We start from the raw sequence: 19,456 nt of genomic DNA, 5'->3' as shown, positions 1-19,456 counted from the left end.
CAGTCTTTTCAACGTTTCCTTTACACTTCGTCGAATACGGGGAGTACGATGAGGACGCGTCTACCTGTCGTCTGGCCTTATCGCGCATTCGCGATAACCGCGGAGATTTTGCGCTCCGCTATTCTATTACGTCGTGTAGGCTCGAAGCAACGGCATTACAAATATTCTCTCACTGAGCTTGACTATCTTTATATCTTTCTCGAACTTTAAACTATTATTTATCGTATTATTTGTATATAAATATACCGGAAGAGCGTAAATCAATAACGAAACAAATATTTAAAAATGTAAATTAGATCACGCGCGACGTTTTTCTATATAATATCTTTCAATAGGCATCTTTGAGACGGTTTTTCTCGTGTACTGGTGTACAGTTACTAGGTGTTCGAACTCGATGGGTTTGTCTGTGAATAGGTTTATCATACTTTGGAAAATCGTTTTCAGTCGCCCCGCAGATAGCACCGTTCTCGATCAGCGACGAGCCCGCGAATTGGGGCGAGGCGGTCTCGTCGGTCTGCACGGTCGTGAAGGGAGACTTGCCGATCGAAGTGTCGTGGGCGTTGAACGGCGAACCTATCACCAAGGAGAATTACGGAGATATATCGATATCGAGCACCAACAAGCGAGTCAGTCTAATGACAATCGAGGCCGCGAGCCCGAGACACGCCGGGGAGTACACTTGCACAGCCTCGAATGCTGCCGGAGCGACGAGTTACTCCGCCACCTTGGCTGTGAACGGTACTGGCATTGCAATTGCATGAAGTGCCTCGCTACGATTGAGACATTGAGTTTGGAATTCTGCCTGCAAAAATAACTTAGACGAAACTGCCCTCCTACCCTCGCGTAACAGCGATAACACGATTAACACGGCACCCCTTTAAAACTGTCCCGTCGCGTGAGGTATAATTGATAACGTACGAACACGAAGATTTAATAAAGACACGACAGCTAAGATTATTAAGGAAGTGATGGAAACGTTGAAAGCGGGGTACGTTTGCTCGACGATGCATATATAATTATATTCCAGATTCTACGAATTTGGTTGATTAAAACAAAGGGTTTATATATATTATATATATATATATATAGTTATTGATCACTTTCCGCGATTCTTTTCAGTCGCTCCGCAAATCGCTCCATTTTCTATCAGTGAAGAACCGGCTAATTGGGGCGAGCAAGTCTCCGCAGTGTGTAGCATTTTGAAGGGTGACCTACCGATCGAAATACGATGGAGCCTCAATGGCGAAATTATTACGCGTCTCACTCATCCAGACGTGATAATCACGAATACCGGGAAAAAGACATCCGTCCTGACCATTGAATCTGTGACTGCCCGTCATGCTGGCGAATATAGCTGCGTCGCGAGCAATCTGGTTGGATCTGTCACCCGTTCCGCCGCTTTATCGGTCAATGGTATTTAAAAAAAAAAGCCGCATGTCAAGACGTAGTGTCATTGCCAGCACTTTATCCCGCAAAGTATTTGGAAATCTATCCTTCCCAGCAACAAATTCAAATCTCTAAAGCTATCGGTACCAGAATCTCTCCTTGGATATCGATCCATATCTTGAAAAACCTAAGCAAACCTTCAATTTTATTCCCTTCGTATCTTACGTTTCAAATAAAAATCGCAAAAGCTGATCGTTCCTCGTGTTTTTCGATTTTCAAGGCTAGGAAATCCAAGTGTGTATTCATCGGATTTCGCAGGAATATTATACGTGATTTTCTCATCTTTCTCGAGCCGTTATGCTTTATCTTCTTGTTCGTATCGCAGTCTCCCCACAGATAGCACCGATCTCCTTCGGCGAGAATCCCGTTAACGCCGGAGACTTGGTGTCGGTGCAATGCGTGGTGACCAAAGGCGATTTTCCTCTGGAGACCACGTGGACCTTCGACGGCCGTTCCATACAATCTTATCATGGTGACGTGATCGTGTCCGATACCGGAAAGCGCGTCAAACAACTGACCATCGAATCGGTAGCTGCGCGACACGCCGGGGAGTATACCTGCGTTGCTTCAAACGCGGCTGGATCGGTCTCCCATTCGGCCATTTTGGACGTGAATGGTACACCTTTCGACAAGTCTATGGCCGCGATTCGCATTTCTGTATTTAGTCATCTTTTATCCGAATTTACTCCCTCATCTGATTTATCCACCCCTCGAGGTCTCGTCCCCGTTTTATATTTTTATCCCACGTCGTTATTTTTCTTTGAGTTTCTTCGCTTTTCATATTACTCGTAGCACGACGTGTGTCTGTGTTCTCTAGAGCCCGTCACTGTCACTTTAGCCACCGAATGTTGTTATTGAACGTGACATTTTTTCTCAATTCCCTTGGTTACACATGCCTGTTCTCTCTTTTGATTTTATTGTTAATTAGCATCGCGAAACATACAGTGTCATACAAATACAAGAACGACACGCTCGCCATAACACGGATCATAAAGCGGAAGCAAGAAGAAACGAAGAGAGGACGAAAGAAGCGAGGACGTTTCGCGAAATAATACGACTTCCCGTCGTCGATTTGATAATCGCGCTACTCCGCCTGTGCTGATCTAGCCCTGCGGCTTCAAGACACACACTCTCTCTCTCTCTCCTTTTCTGATCTCTTTCTCTTTCTCTCTTCCAGTCATTCCGAAATTATTGCCATTCTCGTTCGGCGAGGAGCCGCTTAACTCGGGTCAAGTAGTAACGGTACCGTGCGCAGTGGTCGAGGGCGATCCACCCTTGCAGCTCCGTTGGACCTTAAACGGTCATGCGATCTCGCCGCATTCCGGAATCTCGATCGTGGATCTGGGCGGACGCGGCGCCATACTGAGCATAGGATCCGTCCAGGCGACCCATGCTGGAACGTACACGTGTGTCGCGGAAAACCTTGCCGGCAGACACGAGCTCTCGGCCGATCTCATTGTGAACGGTGCATACTGATCCGCAAGAATCTACTTCGATATTTCGTTGACTCCTGCAAATTCTCCTCCCCCCCCCCCCATCCAAGCAGCTTCCTCATCCGTCATCCTAAACTGCCGCTTCTTCCCGTAGACACTCGTTTGATCAAAATCGATTTTTTTCCCTCAAATGTCCGTCGCGCTCTTACCGATTCCTGTGCGATAAAGTTTTTAGGTTGCGATCGTAATTTTTGCGGATGCGGCCAGACACGAGAGCAGGCTGTTACGAGATTATGGGAATTATCACCGGGCTAACCGTGCCCGGTGATATCGCGTCTTAGATCTCACGCAGCGCAGATTCGCCTCGATAACCGGGACGTTTATTCTCGCCCGCGTGTCTCTCTCTCTCTCTTTCTCTTTGTCTATTATTGCCTGTTGTCTCTAGTTTCTGTTCCGTTCTCTATCTCCCGGCAGTCGCTCCACATCTGCAGCCGTTCGCGTTCGACGAGGCCAACTCCGGCGATCTGATAATCGTCCATTGCGCGGTCGTGAAGGGGGACACGCCGATTTCGCTCAAGTGGTTGTTCGAGGGTCGCCATTTAGAGGTAGGCGACGGAGTGGGTATCACCGCGTTGGGGGATAGAGTCTCGGCCCTGACGATACCCGCTGTTAGGGGCGAGCACGCCGGGGAGTATGCTTGCGTCGCCGATAATCCAGCGGGCAGTGCTCGGCACAGCGCCCATCTGAAAGTGAACGGTACAGAGAAAACGAACACACGATCACAAAAGCATCCAGTAAAACAGAGAACAAAATAAAAAAAAATATATATATATATACTTATATTTTCTTTAACACAAAGCGAAACCGCGCGGCATGATGATGGTGTTTAACGGGCGTACGCGTAGTGAGAGTACCACCGTTTTGTATGCGTGTTACTATTTGAGCGGAAAGCAGTGGTACGTTTACCCTTTTATTCGGTTGTAGATTTTTATATATATTATATTTATATCTATCAGTAGAGCGTCTCAATATGTTAGATTTACGACCCTTGCTGCCGCTTAACGTACGTCGTAAAAATCTCCAATCTGTCTGTCCTAACTGTTGTGATGATATTATTATTACGAGATATGTGTGTCTGGAAATCTGCATTGCTCGACGCATACTCCTCCCTTCTATCTATAGAGAGTTGTCTTCCTTGTAACGAGGTTAAACCGTTTAGCTGATTCGCATAGGCGAGAGTAGTTTGCGCCCACGACTTGTTTGAATCGAGGTACGAGGCGTCGATTACTACGAGATGAGCCGTACTCCCGTTCTCTCCCGGCCCAGAACTGTCTCTCATTCTCTGTCACTCCGCATCCCTTCTCTCATCTCGATAGCTCGGTTCCCGAAGTGTGTTATCTCATCAGTCGATTCAATCGAAGGGCTGCCAGTCTCGATTATTCCGCATGTAATTAGTTTAGCGCCATCGATTATTTGTCGTGCAATCTACGGGGAATAACAGCACGCCGGATACAAGTGAGAGGCAACGTTAGATTCTTGGACGGAAGAGCGTATTACAGAAAACGAAACACGCAGACGACGACAGACGATCGACACGATCGTTCGCGTCGATCGACGATCGAGGGAACGAGGGAACCGGAAATGAGGATCGTTACGGGAGCATGGATCTATCTGCCGTTCCGTTGCAGTCCTGCCACGGATCAGTCCGTTCGATTTTGGAGACCGACCGATCTATGCCGGGCAGGCCGCCCAATTGGCATGCATGGTGCCGATAGGCGACACGCCGATCGAGATCGCCTGGACCCACGAGAGCGAAGCGTTGTCGCAGTTCATGGGATTCAGCGTCGGGAAACTCGGCCCACGGACGAGTATACTACTGATCGAGCCGGTAACACCGGAGCACGGCGGACGTTACGCGTGTGTCGCTAGTAATCCGTCGGGCAGGGTGATCCACGAGGCAACCTTACGAGTCCACGGTTAGGTCCAGAGTAAAAAACGGAGCACTGAGAATGACATGACGTTGATAATTGATAATGATGGTTGAGCGAAGTTTCGGAATGATAAAAAAAAAAAAAGAAACGCGGCCGCGCAGGTCCCGCGCGAGTATTTGAGTGCAGGCTTGATTGGTTGCATCTTATTCATCGTTGCTGTGACGCTGATCGTGTGTTTTTTCCCCCTGTTGGCGAAAGCTTTCTGGAATTTCAGTTGGTTGGAGCTCGCGCTCAGCCCAACTTGTACACAGAGCGTTGCTTTCGTCGCCGGTGACGACCTTCTCGCGCGTACACTCTTTCTCTCGCTGTCTTGCCACTTTCTTTTCACACTTTCTATCTCTGTTTCTTTCTCTCTCTCTCTCTCTCTCTCTCTCTCTCTCTCTCTCTCTCTCTCTCTCTCTCTCTCTCTCTCTCTCTCTCTCTCTCTCTCTCTCTCTCTTTTTCTATCTCTATCTATATTTACTTCTCACTGCTGTAATTTCCTCTTTACTATGTATCCGCCGGTCTTTCGAGCGAGCGAACGAGCAATCAATCCGAATTCCTTTGCGCTCCGAGAAACGATAGCTTTTTCCGAGCCGTTGGTCTTTCCTCGTTTATTTTACCGCCTCGTTATCTTGCTCTCATCGTCAGCCGCTCTTCTGCGACTTTTTTACGTTGGCTTCGATCATCCCTGCGGCAAAGTAACGCGACGCTCAGGATGTACCTTCCCTTCGCACGCGAATCTCATCGCGTTTCTACATCCTTCACGAACGCGTTCGCCGTTCCCGTAGCACAGACGATCTAAATATGCCACTTTTTTTGCGATCGCAGGATTGCGTAGGTCTCACATGCAAGTTGCATAATTATCCGTCTCGTGTACGTTCGAGTGTCGATTTATACCTCACCGTACCCCCATTCGCGCTAAAACGCGTCCTTGTACTAAGATGACCGACCGACCATCCAACCACATCTCAGAATTCATCTCCCACGATGAATTCATCACAGCCCTACATCCACGAATGAATTCCCCCAAACACGCCCCCTCCTCGCCCCCCTCGCCATTACCTCTCACCACACATCTTGCCTTGTTCATTTTGTAGACGCGTGTGTAGCGTAGTAGACACTTAATATGCATGGGTTTATACATGAACGAGCGTAATCGAGTATTATTCGTAAACGCGGTACAGCATGATGCACCGTGCTCGAGTACAAATTCGATAGCGCTTCGTGCATGCTCGTCGTTAGGCTCCTTCAGAGCTGAAGCCGTATAGTCTCTCTTTCCGCATGCATCTCCTCTCTTTTTCACTTTCTATCTATCTATCTCTCTCTCTCTCTGTTCCATGCATTAGATACCCGCATAATCATTTCAGAATCCCGCATGCCGTACATTCTATTCATCGCAGTAGCAGGAGCGTGTCGCGTTTTGTTCTGCATGCGACAAAATTGCCACAATTCGAGTCGATTTTAATAGTATTACGAATATTTAATGTCTAATATCGATAACTGCTAATTGGCAATTTTATTAGTTCATTTTAAACACAAACAAATACTTTTAACTTTGACGAAATTCAAAAATTTATTTTTTAAATTTCTTTTTATTGTTATTATTTTAGATTTCATGGAACTCAAAGAAAGCAATCGAATAAGTAATTGCTCATTAGTATAATTATTATACACTTGATTGAATAAATCTAAATAAGTCTAAATTTTATTGACATATTATTTTATATTAAAGAAGTTTATTGTTATAAATAATAAGTTCCAAGATTTCTAAAAAGTGGACGACTCGAGTTTTCAAGCGACTGGCTCTTGGATACTGCATAATCCCGAGTGCGCAAAAGTGCATCGTGGCTAATCTATTTATTCTGTAATAGTACCTCCTCGTTGGATCCTGGAACCTACCGATAAGGCATTTGCTCAAGGATCCGATGCACGAGTGGAGTGCAAAGCCGACGGATTCCCCAAGCCTCAAGTCACATGGAAGAGAGCTGCTGGTAAGCAAACACTTGCCGCAGTCTGACAAATAACGAATCTTTCTACTTGCGTGCATTAAAATTAAATATATACGTTTGTTCCATCTTACAGGGGATACGCCGGGAGATTATACCGACTTGAAATTGAGCAACCCTGACATTAGCGTGGAAGATGGCACCCTCTCTATTAACAACATACAAAAGACGAATGAAGGCTATTATCTTTGTGAGGCTGTTAACGGCATTGGATCAGGGTTATCAGCTGTCATTCTCATTTCGGTTCAAGGTATTTCACGTTTAATTATTTTGCATTTTGCCATAATTTCTACTGCGCTTTATACATCTTTTTGCAATATTTTTTCAGCTCCTCCACAATTTGAAATTAAACTGAGGAACCAGACCGCTCGTCGTGGAGAACCAGCCGTATTGCAATGCGAGGCGCAAGGAGAGAAACCAATCGGTATTTTATGGAACATGAACAACAAGAGATTGGACACAAAGAGCGATTCTCGTTACACTATTCGCGAAGAAATCTTGGCCAACGGAGTATTGTCCGACCTGAGCATCAAACGAACCGAAAGGAGCGATTCTGCCTTGTTCACTTGCGTAGCCACGAATGCCTTCGGTAGCGATGACACTAGCATTAACATGATTGTACAAGGTTGGTTCGTATATAATTATACATAACATATTATTAATAAATCAACAAAACATTTGAAGTCAAGATCTAATTTGTGCGTTTTTTTTTTTAAATAGAGGTGCCAGAAGTTCCTTATGGTCTCAAAGTGTTGGATAAATCAGGACGTTCGGTGCAATTATCGTGGGCTGCACCTTATGACGGAAATAGTCCGATCAAACGATACGTTATCGAGTACAAGATCAGCAAGGGTTCCTGGGAAACTGATATTGACCGGGTGCTCGTACCTGGCTCACAACAGAACGTAGCCGGAGTGTACAATCTAAGACCTGCGACCACCTACCACCTTCGAATCGTCGCTGAGAACGAAATTGGCACATCTGAGCCGTCTGACACGGTCACTATTATCACCGCTGAGGAAGCACCTACGGGTCCGCCAACTTCCGTCAAAGTGGACGCTCTCGATCAGCATACGCTCAAGGTAACGATTAGAAAAATCGTTTTACGATACTTGTAGATTACATGCAATAAATGTAAATTCCATTAGGTAACATGGAAACCGCCTCCGCGCGAGGACTGGAACGGTGAGATTCTCGGCTACTACGTTGGATACAGACAGTCGTCGGACAAGCCGTACATGTTCGAGACCGTCGATTTCTCCAAGGAAGACATAAAGGAGCACCACTTGCAGATCGCAAACCTCAAGACCTACACTCAGTACGGCGTAGTCGTTCAGGCATTCAACAAGGTCGGCTCCGGACCAATGAGCGAGGAACGCAGGCAGCACACTGCAGAAGGCGTGCCCGAGCAACCGCCTCATGACACTACTTGCACTACTCTTACCTCTCAGACTATCAGAGTGTCCTGGGTGTCGCCGCCACTCAGCGCGGCCAACGGCGTTATCACCGGATACAAAGTTAGTAAAAACGCGACTCGAGAAGGAGGCATAAAACCTTTTGCAGTAGCGTCTTTAAATATTTGCTTTAGGTCATCTATGGACCGTCCGACACGTGGTACGATGAGAATACGAAGGACACCAAGATCACGTCTTCCAGCGAGACCATTTTGCACGGCCTCAAGAAATACACAAACTACAGCATGCAGGTTCTGGCTTTCACATCCGGCGGAGACGGCGTTAAGTCCGCACCGATTCACTGCCAGACCGAGCAGGATGGTAATTGAGAAACTGTTCAACGTGCAAAAGCATATTTTTTTTCGGATATACTATATTTTTCGTGTCTACTTTCAGCACCCGAAGCTCCCATCGCTATCAAAGCTCTAGTCATGTCTTCGGAGTCTATTCTTATCTCATGGCGTCCACCTAGCCAACCTAACGGAGTTATTTCTCAATATACCGTTTACACAAAAGCTGATAATGCAGAAGAGCCGACTAGCCAGAAAGTACCACCGAACCAATTAACTCATGAAGCATCTGGATTAGATAAGCAACTCAGATATGAATTCTGGGTGACCGCTAGCACAAATATCGGCGAAGGTGAAGCTTCCAAAATAGTGGCCTTAGCACCAAGTGTTCGAGGTAATTTCTTATTTCTTAGTTCACTCAAAATTCGTATTTTTTTCATTACGATAAATTAGATCCGTGAACCGGTTCATGGCTTCTTATAAATCAAAAAGTGTTCCAAGTTTTATATTTAATGCGTTCTTACAGTACCGGCCAAGATTGCATCGTTTGACGACAAGTTCACCGCAACATACAAAGAAGACGTCAAGTTACCTTGTCTCACTGTCGGCGTACCCGCACCGGAAGTAACATGGAAGGTACGAGGCGCTACTCTTCAGCCGAGCGACCGACTGAGACAATTACCCGAGGGATCGCTATTTATCAAGGAAGTCGACCGCGCGGATGCTGGGGAATACTCTTGTTACGTGGAAAACTCCTTTGGACACGACACCGTGACCCATCAGCTGGTTGTACACGGTACATAAATATTCCGGCATATGGAGATTTTATTTACTGATTTCAGTTATCGATTACATTAAAATTAACGTTATATTTTCGCAGCTCCTCCGCACTCGCCGCAGGTCACTCTTACCGCTACCACCACCAACTCTTTAACGATGAAGTTACGCCCTCATCCCACCGACAATGCACCGATTCATGGCTACACGATTCATTACAAACCCGAGTTTGGCGATTGGGAAACCGTTCAGATCAGCTCCACGGCACAGAAATATACTCTCGAGAATTTGTGGTGCGGTTCCCGATATCAGATCTACGTCACAGCTTACAACGGGTAACTTTATCAGAACTTTGTCAGATTTGTAAAGCGATTTTTGCAACGAGAAATTTTGTACACGTGAGAGTCTTTTGCAGAATTGGAATCGGCGATCCTTCAGACATCCTGAACACGCGCACAAAGGGCTCCAAACCGATCATCCCCGAAGCGGCGAGATTCATCGAGGTATCCACGAACAGCATCACTCTGCACTTGAGCGCCTGGTCGGATGGTGGCTGCCCCATGTTGTACTTCGTTGTCGAACATAAGAAGAAGTAAGATAAAAAAAGATAATAACACGGCGAACGTTCAGTCCGATATCGAGGTCGATAGTTAAAGGCGCGTGTTTCGCATTCTTCAGGCTGCAGCAGGAATGGAACCAGGTTTCGAACAACGTCAAGCCGGGCGGTAATTTTGTAGTATTAGATCTGGATCCCGCTAGCTGGTACCATTTGCGCGTCACAGCTCACAACAATGCCGGTTTCGCCGTGGCTGAGTACGAATTCGCGACTTTGACGGTGACTGGCGGTGAGTATGGGTGGTCATTTGACGCACGGCGGCGACTCGTAGCCGGTGCCAATGGTGACTGGATTGAACGGTCGCCGAAACGTTTTCTGTTCCAGGCACCATTGCACCGGCCCGCGAGCTACCGGACGTGAACGGTGGTGGCAACGACGAAGACCCGATGAAAATTTTCATGGCTAACTTAAATCTGGTCGTACCTGTGGTAGCAGCCATACTCGTCATAATCGTTGCCGTCATCGTGATCTGCGTTCTCAGGGGGAAGGGTCATGGTAGCGATAAAGGTAATCGTTATCTACTCTTTTTCTTCAAACAGGCACGATCGCACCTCCCGTACGTAATGGTAACGAAAACTCCGCGGATGTGAGACGGTACTTCCCATGGTTACCTAGCTGGCTCGACGTAAACGTGGTGGTGCCGGTCGGCGCGACGGTTGTTGTCATAATAGTAGGAATAGTTGTCATTTGCGTGGCGCTCTCGAGACGAACTCGAGGCCCGGAACAAACAAGGCTGCGAGGTATCTCTTCAGCCGACGAGAAATATTACGAGGGACAATGTATACAAATTTTTTTTAATTACTTTTACTTGTAAGTCATAAAGACGGTGAAAGTTTGTCAGGAAATAAAACTGCAATGAAATAAAACCTCGAAATCTTAATTAACTAATCAAGAAAAAGAAAATCACAAATATGCTGATCGTAGATATTATCTCTATTTTGTAATACTATCATAATTTCTTGACGATCGATTCACGCGTCGGCCACCCTAGTCTTGAAATCCTCCAAATATTTCATAATTTTCCTCCTATGTTTTCCTTTTATTTCACAAGCGTGGGTGATGGCATATATAATGAATATAATACATCAAGAGTAAGATCAGAAAAATATTGAAATGTACGTGCATTCACAGTTGTTAGATCGACCGTCCTTATTTCAGATGACGTAGTCTATCAGCAAACCGGAGTTGGCGGCGCTACCCTGGACAAACGCAGATCCGATCTTCGCGACGAACTGGGATACATCGCACCACCGAATCGCAAGCTTCCACCCGTACCCGGCTCGAACTACAACACCTGCGATCGTATCAAGCGAGGTACAGTTATAAGTAAGCCACAACTGCCAACACTTACCTTTTAGACAAGTTTCGAATACTTGTTTATAGTTGTTGTCGCATCGGCACGATAGTTCCTTCTTTCATCTTTTCTCAAGGGATACACATCGAGATATTCGCACATACAACGTTAGGCTCCCGATCAGTGTCGGACAGATCCCTAGGCCAGACAGAACCCATACACACAATCATTGCCAGTTTCTTCTTTCGTTCGCCACGCTTCGAAATGTTTTTATATACGTTATCGAGTTTGTATGTCCCTCCAGCGGAGATATAACGTTCATTCTTACTTCCTACTTGTTTGCGCTTACCACGCCGTTGGTGCCTAACGAGTGTCGATTGTATCGACTTACGTATTAATTATTATCTTAAAAAAAAGAGAGAATAAAGAGCACCTTCTCCCTAGAGAATCCTCTAAAGAGAACAGAACAGGGCTATTGGCAGAAACAAATCTTGATAGGCGCCAGCGTGTCGTACGACCTTTGTAGTATGTGTTTGATAGGTGGAACTGGCTCGTTAAGGAGTCACTCGACGTGGGATCCGAGGCGACACATGTATGAGGAATTGAGTCACTACGCGCCCAACAGGAGATGCCCACCGCCACCACGTATGGGCAGCGCGGACGGTCTTTCGCACAGAGGTTGGTAATAGCAATTTTGGTTAACGGGGCATCCGGGATTTGCCCGATCGCCCTACGAGATTGATAATCGCAGGCGGCAGCCGGCGATGTTGCTGGCTCATCCCAGCCCGGTCTTCGTAAGTCTCCCTCCCGTTTCGTGAAACTTCGCATCACGTTAACGGCACGTCTCGTTTCTCGATGTTTGCACGTTTCCGCATGCCTGCGTTCATAGCACGCCGACAAATAACACGAATCACATAGGAAAGAACTACATTTATTTACTCATTGTCTTTCCTAAGACAAAAGTTTCTATGCCCGTTATCGTCATATCGATTTTTAAGATTTCCAGGATAGATAAGAGTAATTTTGAATATTTTAGATCAAATGGATAAGTGAAATTAAAATGACTAATTAATTGAAGAATATCACATTATTTCACATGTAACAAAGATTATGTGATTAATCGATAAGATGATCGGGCGTCAATGAACTCGAGTTTACTTAAATACATGTTTAATAATGCATGATCAATTATTGAAGACTTAATGATTTAACATAGAATGAGAATCGAGGAAAGAAGAAACGTTAAAGTGAGTAAAAGAAATTTCTTTGCTCGTTTAAATTTGGATAGAAGGAGCATGTAAAATCAATAAGGGGAAGGTTTGTTTATAAATAATTTTTTTCGATTCCATTCTTAATCAAGCTAAACTTAGGAATTGTCGGAAATATACTTTACACACGGGAAACAATCTTTATGGCAATCTTTATGGCAATCTTTATGGCAATCTTTATCGTTCAACAATGTCTCGTAGATTTACCGCCCGTAGCGGCAGAGTCTACCCTGGTTGATTGTCCATTTGCAGGTATGGAGGATGAGATTTGCCCATACGCTACCTTCCATCTATTGGGATTCCGCGAGGAAATGGACCCGAGCAAAGCTATGCAATTCCAGACTTTCCCTCATCCAGGAAATGGCCACTCTGGCACTATGGGACCACCCGTGGGACATCCCACTAACGCTTCTGCTCATAGCCGCTCTGGATCTCAGTCTATGGTATTTTCTAATACCTCTTTTGTGTATTTAAGCAATTTATTCTCACGTTATTGCGTTAAAATTTTTGATCAATCAATTATAAGGGAAAAATACATTTTACGGTCAGAATAATATTATGTGAATTTTATATACATTTCTTTGCCTCAGCAAACCACGTGCCGTTACTTACGGTCTTGAACCGTAGTCTCCAAACTAAAGCTAGAATAGTACAATCTATATAATTAAATTGATAATAAATTTATTAATACTAATACCTTAGAATATAGGAAATACACGATATAGAATTTTTGAGAACACTTGTAAAAAACAAATTATTTTGCTTATTGATTTTTCCCACAGCCCCGTCAAAACGGCCGCTACTCTCGAGTACCATCCCAAGGAGGCGGCAGCGGCACGCACAATGTTTTCTCACCTGAATACGACGATCCGGCTAACTGCGCTCCCGAGGAAGACCAGTACGGGTCACAATACGGACAGTACGGCGCACCTTACGATCACTACGGATCTCGCGGATCGGTCGGACGTCGCAGCGTAGGCTCGGCTCGCAACATTCCCATCTCTGGCTCGCCGGAACCGCCCCCACCGCCGCCGAGAAACCATCAGGATCAGAATAACTCCAGCTTCAACGACAGCAAGGAGAGCAACGAGATCAGCGAGGCCGAATGCGATCGCGATCAGCTTGTCAACCGCAACTACGGCGGTCAGTAGAAAGATTCGCGATAACTCGCGATACGGAGAACGAGCACGGGGGAGTCCATGAAGCTGAGACTCGACCCGGTCCGACCGGGAAGTTGCAAGACTCTTTCCCGTTCGAATCCTGCCGGTCCAGCGACATGCTCCCTCTCGGAGGAACGATCTCGCTCTGATTCAGCCCTTACTTACTGATGCTCGTTTCATATGCATTAAGCATTATTAGGCGTACGGCGGCTCATTATGCGGACGTATCGCATGGCGGGCGAGTTGCGAATGAAGAAGACTCGCCGCGGACTATGTGTTTTTCTTTCTTTTTTTTTTTGGTCTTTTAATCCTAATAGTTTATATAGTTTCCACAAATTGCATGTTACGTGTTGTCGTAGTAGTTTAATCGTTGTGTCAATCGTGCCGTGTGTTTTTCTATTTCAGTGAATGCTCGCGGCAAGGACGGCATGACCACCGAGGAGATGCGTAAACTCATAGAGAGGTCAGTAGAGCGCGAGTGAGCTTGGTTAACGGTGAACGGTTTTAATTACACCGTTCCTGCCGCTGTGTCTCGAGCGATTTTACTTTCGCGCGAGAGCTGTAATTACCGGTTATTATACCGCGGCATTTTCCGAATCGAGCGATGTTTTCATGACCGCTCGCCGCGGCATCAGCCGCAATCCGATTCGCCTCCACGATCAATTTTCTTTAATGAATCACGCTGTCGATCGATCCTTTCGATTCGCATCCTCGCTACATACCATCATTCGAATACTTGACTATTTGTGCGCGATTGAATTGTCGAATTGACAACGATCGAGTGCACGGTGGTTCACTAGCGACCTTCGAAGAGCCTCGAATGTTTAACTATTTAACTATTTAACGAACGTCTGATCTTTTCTTGTTTCATGACTAATTACGCAGGAAGCCGTAAGTTCGTTAAACATAATCAAAGTCAGGGTGTACAAACGTTAAAGACATGTGAAGAGCTTTTGAGATGCGTCATACCATTTTCCACTGATTTTCATCATCCCATTGAAGTTCAGCCCGATTTGTTTTGCGGCGAGCAGAGTAGACCTTTCAAAGAACCTTTCAAAACGTTGCTTTCAGACATGACAAAGTCCCCAGTCTCTATGGAAAACGCTTACTAATACAACATATGTTCGCATGTAGCTTTGATGAATAATGCCATGTGTAACGTGTAACTGTGTAACTAATTTGACGTTAGAATGTGTGATAAAGATAAGGCGCTGATCGTATTTCCACTGCAGCTAATTGCTACTATAATGCTACTGTCACCGCTATTTAACCCGCTATTCGGGCTGCTTACGCCATTAACGACTGACATGTTTACGATCGTCATTTTTATATTTTATTTATTCATAGCATTATCATTGCCGTCATCGCTGTTAGTTAATTGTTGTTATATAGCGCATGTTTTCATATCCAATTCGCGTACAGAGATCTCTTCCTCGTATAACAATTAGGCTAAACAAACGCTTTTGTCTTTCTAATGTTAAAAATAAATACGAAATTTGCTGTACGAGGAGAGATCTGTAAGCGAGTGGGATTTATTGCGTGGTAAGATGATCTGTCGGTGTCGGATACCAAAAACGCAAATTCCTGTTGCAGAAACGAAGCTCCCGGCCGGCAAACCGGCAGCCCCCACGGCGGTCACGGGGGACTCCTCACACCCTACGATACTGTGGCAGTGTAACCTGTAAATCGTCATCTTCCGTGGTCTTCCGCTTCTCTCGATAGCCAACGGCCGTGAGGAAAGCAGCCGAGAGACGCGGAAATGAAGCGCACGCCAACTCTTCCCCCGGTGCTGTCGTCGGTCCAATTTGCAACGATTTACGATAGAAATTAGAGACGTCGTCGCGAGTAGATAGATTCGATTATCGTGTAAGGTGTACGCGTATTGATTATCATCTCGAGATCGTTATCATCTCGATTACGGACGAGGTTCAGCAGCCCGCCTCGCGAAATGGGACCGCCTCCTTCGCCCTCGCGACCATATCACGCGAATTTTCCTCTTTCTCACGCTCTTTACGGCCTTCCGCTTCTTTCCTTGTACTTCCTCGGGTACGTTCGTTTGCATTTGATCCTGGGGGAAGGCCAACTCATCGAAACTGCCTTGTTTTTGATAAACTTTTTCGAAACCGATTCAGTCGATTACGCACATTCGGGAAGGCCAGACTCAAGACTGTCTGTACTACTGCCCTTATCGCGAAGGAGGCACGATTCGTGAGGTCAGCCACGATGCTTCGTTCGTAACTCTTTTACGAGTCCTGGAACTCCTCGCGCGCACGTTCGATTACATCTGAAATTTTTTTTATACCGACATTGACGATTACCGATCGGAGAAAATGATTTGTGTTTTGATACGTGTCTTCCTCGATGATGCGCGTTCGAACGCGATGTGATTTGTGAAGATACTTGACGACACGAACTTATCAATCGACCATCTATCTTTACACATGACGAAATATTTCGGAGAGACTGAAGGGAATTTGAATTCTCTCGCGCTATCGTCGAACGTGCACGTGGGATTCGAGGCTCGTGAGACTGCCGCGAGAGACTGTCCTGTAGGAAGGCGAACACAGCCGGAAGTCTCGTGTTCGCGGACGCTCAGCTGCGGCAGAGACGCGGCCCGCGATGGTGCTCTCGGCGACGGTGGATTTAACGGGGGTCTTCTGATATATATCCGGGATATAATCCTAGGTTACATTCGTCGCAGGAGTTGCGTAATGGGGGGAAAAAATGGAAAAAAACGTATAAACAACATAATATGCGTATACATGAGATTAGTTGGTCGCTTTTTAAGTCATGGTTGTGCCACACTGCCGCTCCCTGCGGGCGTACGATATATAGATACATACGTACACATATACTATATACATATACTGTACGATTTATAATTTCGTAAACGAAGGTTGTGTCCCCACCCCCGCCCCCCACCCCTACCCGCCACCCCTTGACGATCGGTGATCTTGAGTCTCGACGTCGCGGAGAGCAAAGTTTATAGGGTACGTCGTCGCTTTTTCGTCTTTCGTCGTCGTCGTCGTCGTCCTTCTAGCGATCCGTTTAGACGATCGATTCGAGACATTCCCATCGCTCGCTCGAAAGGGGAGTAGTCCCGTACACGAAAAAACACCGATCGACTGTCCGTAGGAAGAACAATGCGGCAAGCCATCGAGGGAACGCTTCGATATAACACGGCAGGCCAGCCACATAATACTATACAATACATCATCGCCACGCGCGCTGGCGCGTGCACGCAATATACGCCACACTACACTTGCTGTCGTCCTATATGATATAAATATTTAGTCCGCTGTAAACACCTAATTATCCCCCTCGTGCTAATCTTCTACGATCGATTGCGACGTACCGTACGTAAGATTCACTGACATCGCGACGATGATCGTTACAGGTGTAAGCGATTCGAGTAATAAAAAGAAGCTGGTTTAACGTAGATAGCTCTTAAGTCGGACGGATGGTCGCGAGAAGGCGTCGTTGGATCCTCGCGACGAGGCGAGAGGTCGGGATCTGGTTAACGGAACGTATCAGGGACGCGAACCGAAAATGGTCCTGTCTGTCCGCGATCGGACAATTGATCTTTTACTAGTTTGACGAACGAACGAACGAACGAAGCGGATGCTTCCCGAGCTTCTTCGCGGGTGCACCAGCCCGACGTCGCGCGACGCCGCGGTCACGACGCCGCGTCTCATAGTTCGTTTTTATCACGATACTATTTCTAGATATATACATACAAATATAAATATAAATATATATTATATATACACTAACTATATATACATACGTTGTAAGTAGCTATTTCTAGGTGTCGCATTTGTTTGCCGAGGCGATGCGCGAGCCGGCTCCCAGTTGGGCGACCGGGCCAAGAAGTACCCTCGAGAAACAGCAATCACGCGGATTGCAATTGTATTCTCGTGTATTTAACTCTGGATCGTGTTGCACAAGTTACATCTTGCGAGTTATTGTTCCTTGTTAGTGTTAACCATTAACTCGATTCATCTAATTTATCAGATTTACTCATCGAAAGCAAACATTTTGAAAGTTATTTGATATTGATGTTCTATTTATATATGCTGTTACATCTCAAAGTTAACTTCATTCGAGCCGCAATTAGCATGGCCTAAATTGCTACTGCCATCCTTTCTTGTTACGTATCTACGTGAATGGGATTAAAACTGAAAAGACGCACATACACAAATTGAGAGAGAATTTCCGAAAAGTTCGAATAGAACTTGAAGGGTACTTCGTCCGCTCGGGTCGCTTCTGCCCTCGCAGAGGAATTCCTACCCTCTGCCGCTCGAAACTGGCCGCGGCTCGACGCGCCAACGCACTTTTACTCATCGATGTGATTTTAAAAGGCTGCGCAAAAAGCCTCGTGTCTCGTGTATATGTTACGATCGCGCTCTTACCGTAATTAACATAGCCGTATCTCGTCCCAAGTCACCCTTTACGACTTACCAGTATCACGTTCTACTCACGTAACTCGCCCTCCCCTCGCGAAACTTTGTCGCTTCGAATCGCTTCCGAATCTAACCAGAGCTAATATACGGCACAGGCCGATAATGATGATAACGATATTAATGCATTCGTAAATATAGTAATATGATCACGTCTCCGCGCGCTACCTTGGTCGCGGTTTATCCTTTTGTCTTAAGCGAAGTGGGCGTCCGCGACGTCGCACAGGTGATAAACGTTTTATGTTGTGAGCGGCCCGGGGTGACCGGCAATAAGGGCTGTGAATGAGGCATTTAACAGACAATCAGTTAAATCGGATTTCGGCTAAACATTAAATGTTTTTCGCAGCTGAAACGAGTCGATAACGAGTAATAACGATACAAAGACTGAGAATTTTTACGTCCACGTTTGCTTACCGCTTTTCATCCACCTTTCGCTCGCGGTTGCTTTGCCCCTCACAGTAGTATCCTGGTAAGATTGATAATATTCGCCGCTCGTGCCCCTTCTTGCTGGACACCCCCCGAGCCCATCGTTCGCTCGTCGCGCTTCTCCGTGATCGACGTTATACTGCGGTAGTAATTCTTTGCAAGACTCGACGTTACTTTTTTGAGAGACGCCGCGAAGCGTGTCGCTCGCTTGTGTATGCTTGATTGATAATATGCGTTGAAAGCATTTGGCTGTTCTTTTCGTACGACGGCGAACGCGGTTCTTCGAGCTCGTGTTCCTTCCCCCTTCCCGCCTTCCTTATCGTCGCCTGTCAAACTCGAAGCGTTTCCTTCGTGTTCCTTTTGACGATCCTTGCGTACGTGCGGAAGAATCGCGGGAACGCGATATCTCGTTTGACAATGGAAAAATAAAGGTGAAAGGAAAAAAAATTCCACGCGCAACGTCATCCGCGCTCGAGGAGACTCGAGGATCCGCTCGCAATGTACCGTTTCCTCTCAACGCCACTACTTTATGTTTTTGTACCAAAGTTGTAGCGTCTAACTTTGCGTTGAATAAAGAAACCTTAAAACGATCGCCGACTCGTGTTTTTTTCTTCAATCTTTTATCAATTATTTGTACAGAAACGAAAACGTTTTATATCAAGAAACACTTTTATTATATACAAGTAATATAAGCTTTTGTTTTAATGAAAAACTGTTACGGTTAATTAATTACTTTATTTAAGAATAAGTTTAAGTTTATAGAATAAAGTTTATTTCCAGTTTATGATTATAAAAAAATACAATAATTTTATATCACAATTTTTCTTTTTCAAATTTTATGCCTGAATAAAAT

General features: G+C 45.7%; 1 protein-coding gene across 33 annotated transcripts in view; it reads left to right on the top strand.

Annotated features, from left to right (window-relative positions):
• Nucleotides 1-19,194, top strand: part of Dscam1 (Down syndrome cell adhesion molecule 1) — a 68,773-nt gene extending 49,579 nt beyond the window's left edge. For 18 of the 33 annotated variants that reach the window (XM_071711118.1, XM_071711128.1, XM_071711117.1 and 15 more), the window contains 18 exons: nt 6,724-6,843; nt 6,935-7,108; nt 7,187-7,483; nt 7,579-7,940; nt 8,007-8,375; nt 8,447-8,633; nt 8,709-8,996; nt 9,129-9,398; nt 9,483-9,714; nt 9,795-9,971; nt 10,058-10,224; nt 10,535-10,774; nt 11,154-11,309; nt 11,830-11,967; nt 12,810-13,000; nt 13,340-13,700; nt 14,123-14,180; nt 15,311-19,194. In XM_071711118.1, the coding sequence (XP_071567219.1) occupies nt 6,724-6,843; nt 6,935-7,108; nt 7,187-7,483; nt 7,579-7,940; nt 8,007-8,375; nt 8,447-8,633; nt 8,709-8,996; nt 9,129-9,398; nt 9,483-9,714; nt 9,795-9,971; nt 10,058-10,224; nt 10,535-10,774; nt 11,154-11,309; nt 11,830-11,967; nt 12,810-13,000; nt 13,340-13,700; nt 14,123-14,180; nt 15,311-15,395 (3,872 nt within the window). In that variant the 3' untranslated portion in view covers nt 15,396-19,194. Of the gene's footprint in view, nt 1-444; nt 739-1,119; nt 1,414-2,623; nt 2,912-6,723; nt 6,844-6,934; nt 7,109-7,186; nt 7,484-7,578; nt 7,941-8,006; nt 8,376-8,446; nt 8,634-8,708; nt 8,997-9,128; nt 9,399-9,482; nt 9,715-9,794; nt 9,972-10,057; nt 10,225-10,319; nt 10,503-10,534; nt 10,775-11,153; nt 11,322-11,829; nt 11,968-12,809; nt 13,001-13,339; nt 13,701-14,122; nt 14,181-15,310 lie in introns of all 33 variants that reach the window. The other 15 variants (XM_071711137.1, XM_071711138.1, XM_071711142.1 and 12 more) reach the window with 7 other exon arrangements.
• Nucleotides 19,195-19,456: the final 262 nt, after the last annotated feature.

Source organism: Temnothorax nylanderi, unplaced genomic scaffold (genome assembly GCF_030848795.1).
Source record: "Temnothorax nylanderi isolate EJ_2023f unplaced genomic scaffold, tnyl_v1.0 TNYL_tig0095_pilon, whole genome shotgun sequence".
Lineage (NCBI taxonomy): Eukaryota > Metazoa > Arthropoda > Insecta > Hymenoptera > Formicidae > Temnothorax > Temnothorax nylanderi.
Note: the sequence above shows the minus strand (reverse complement) of the source record. Positions and strands in the feature narration are given on the sequence as shown.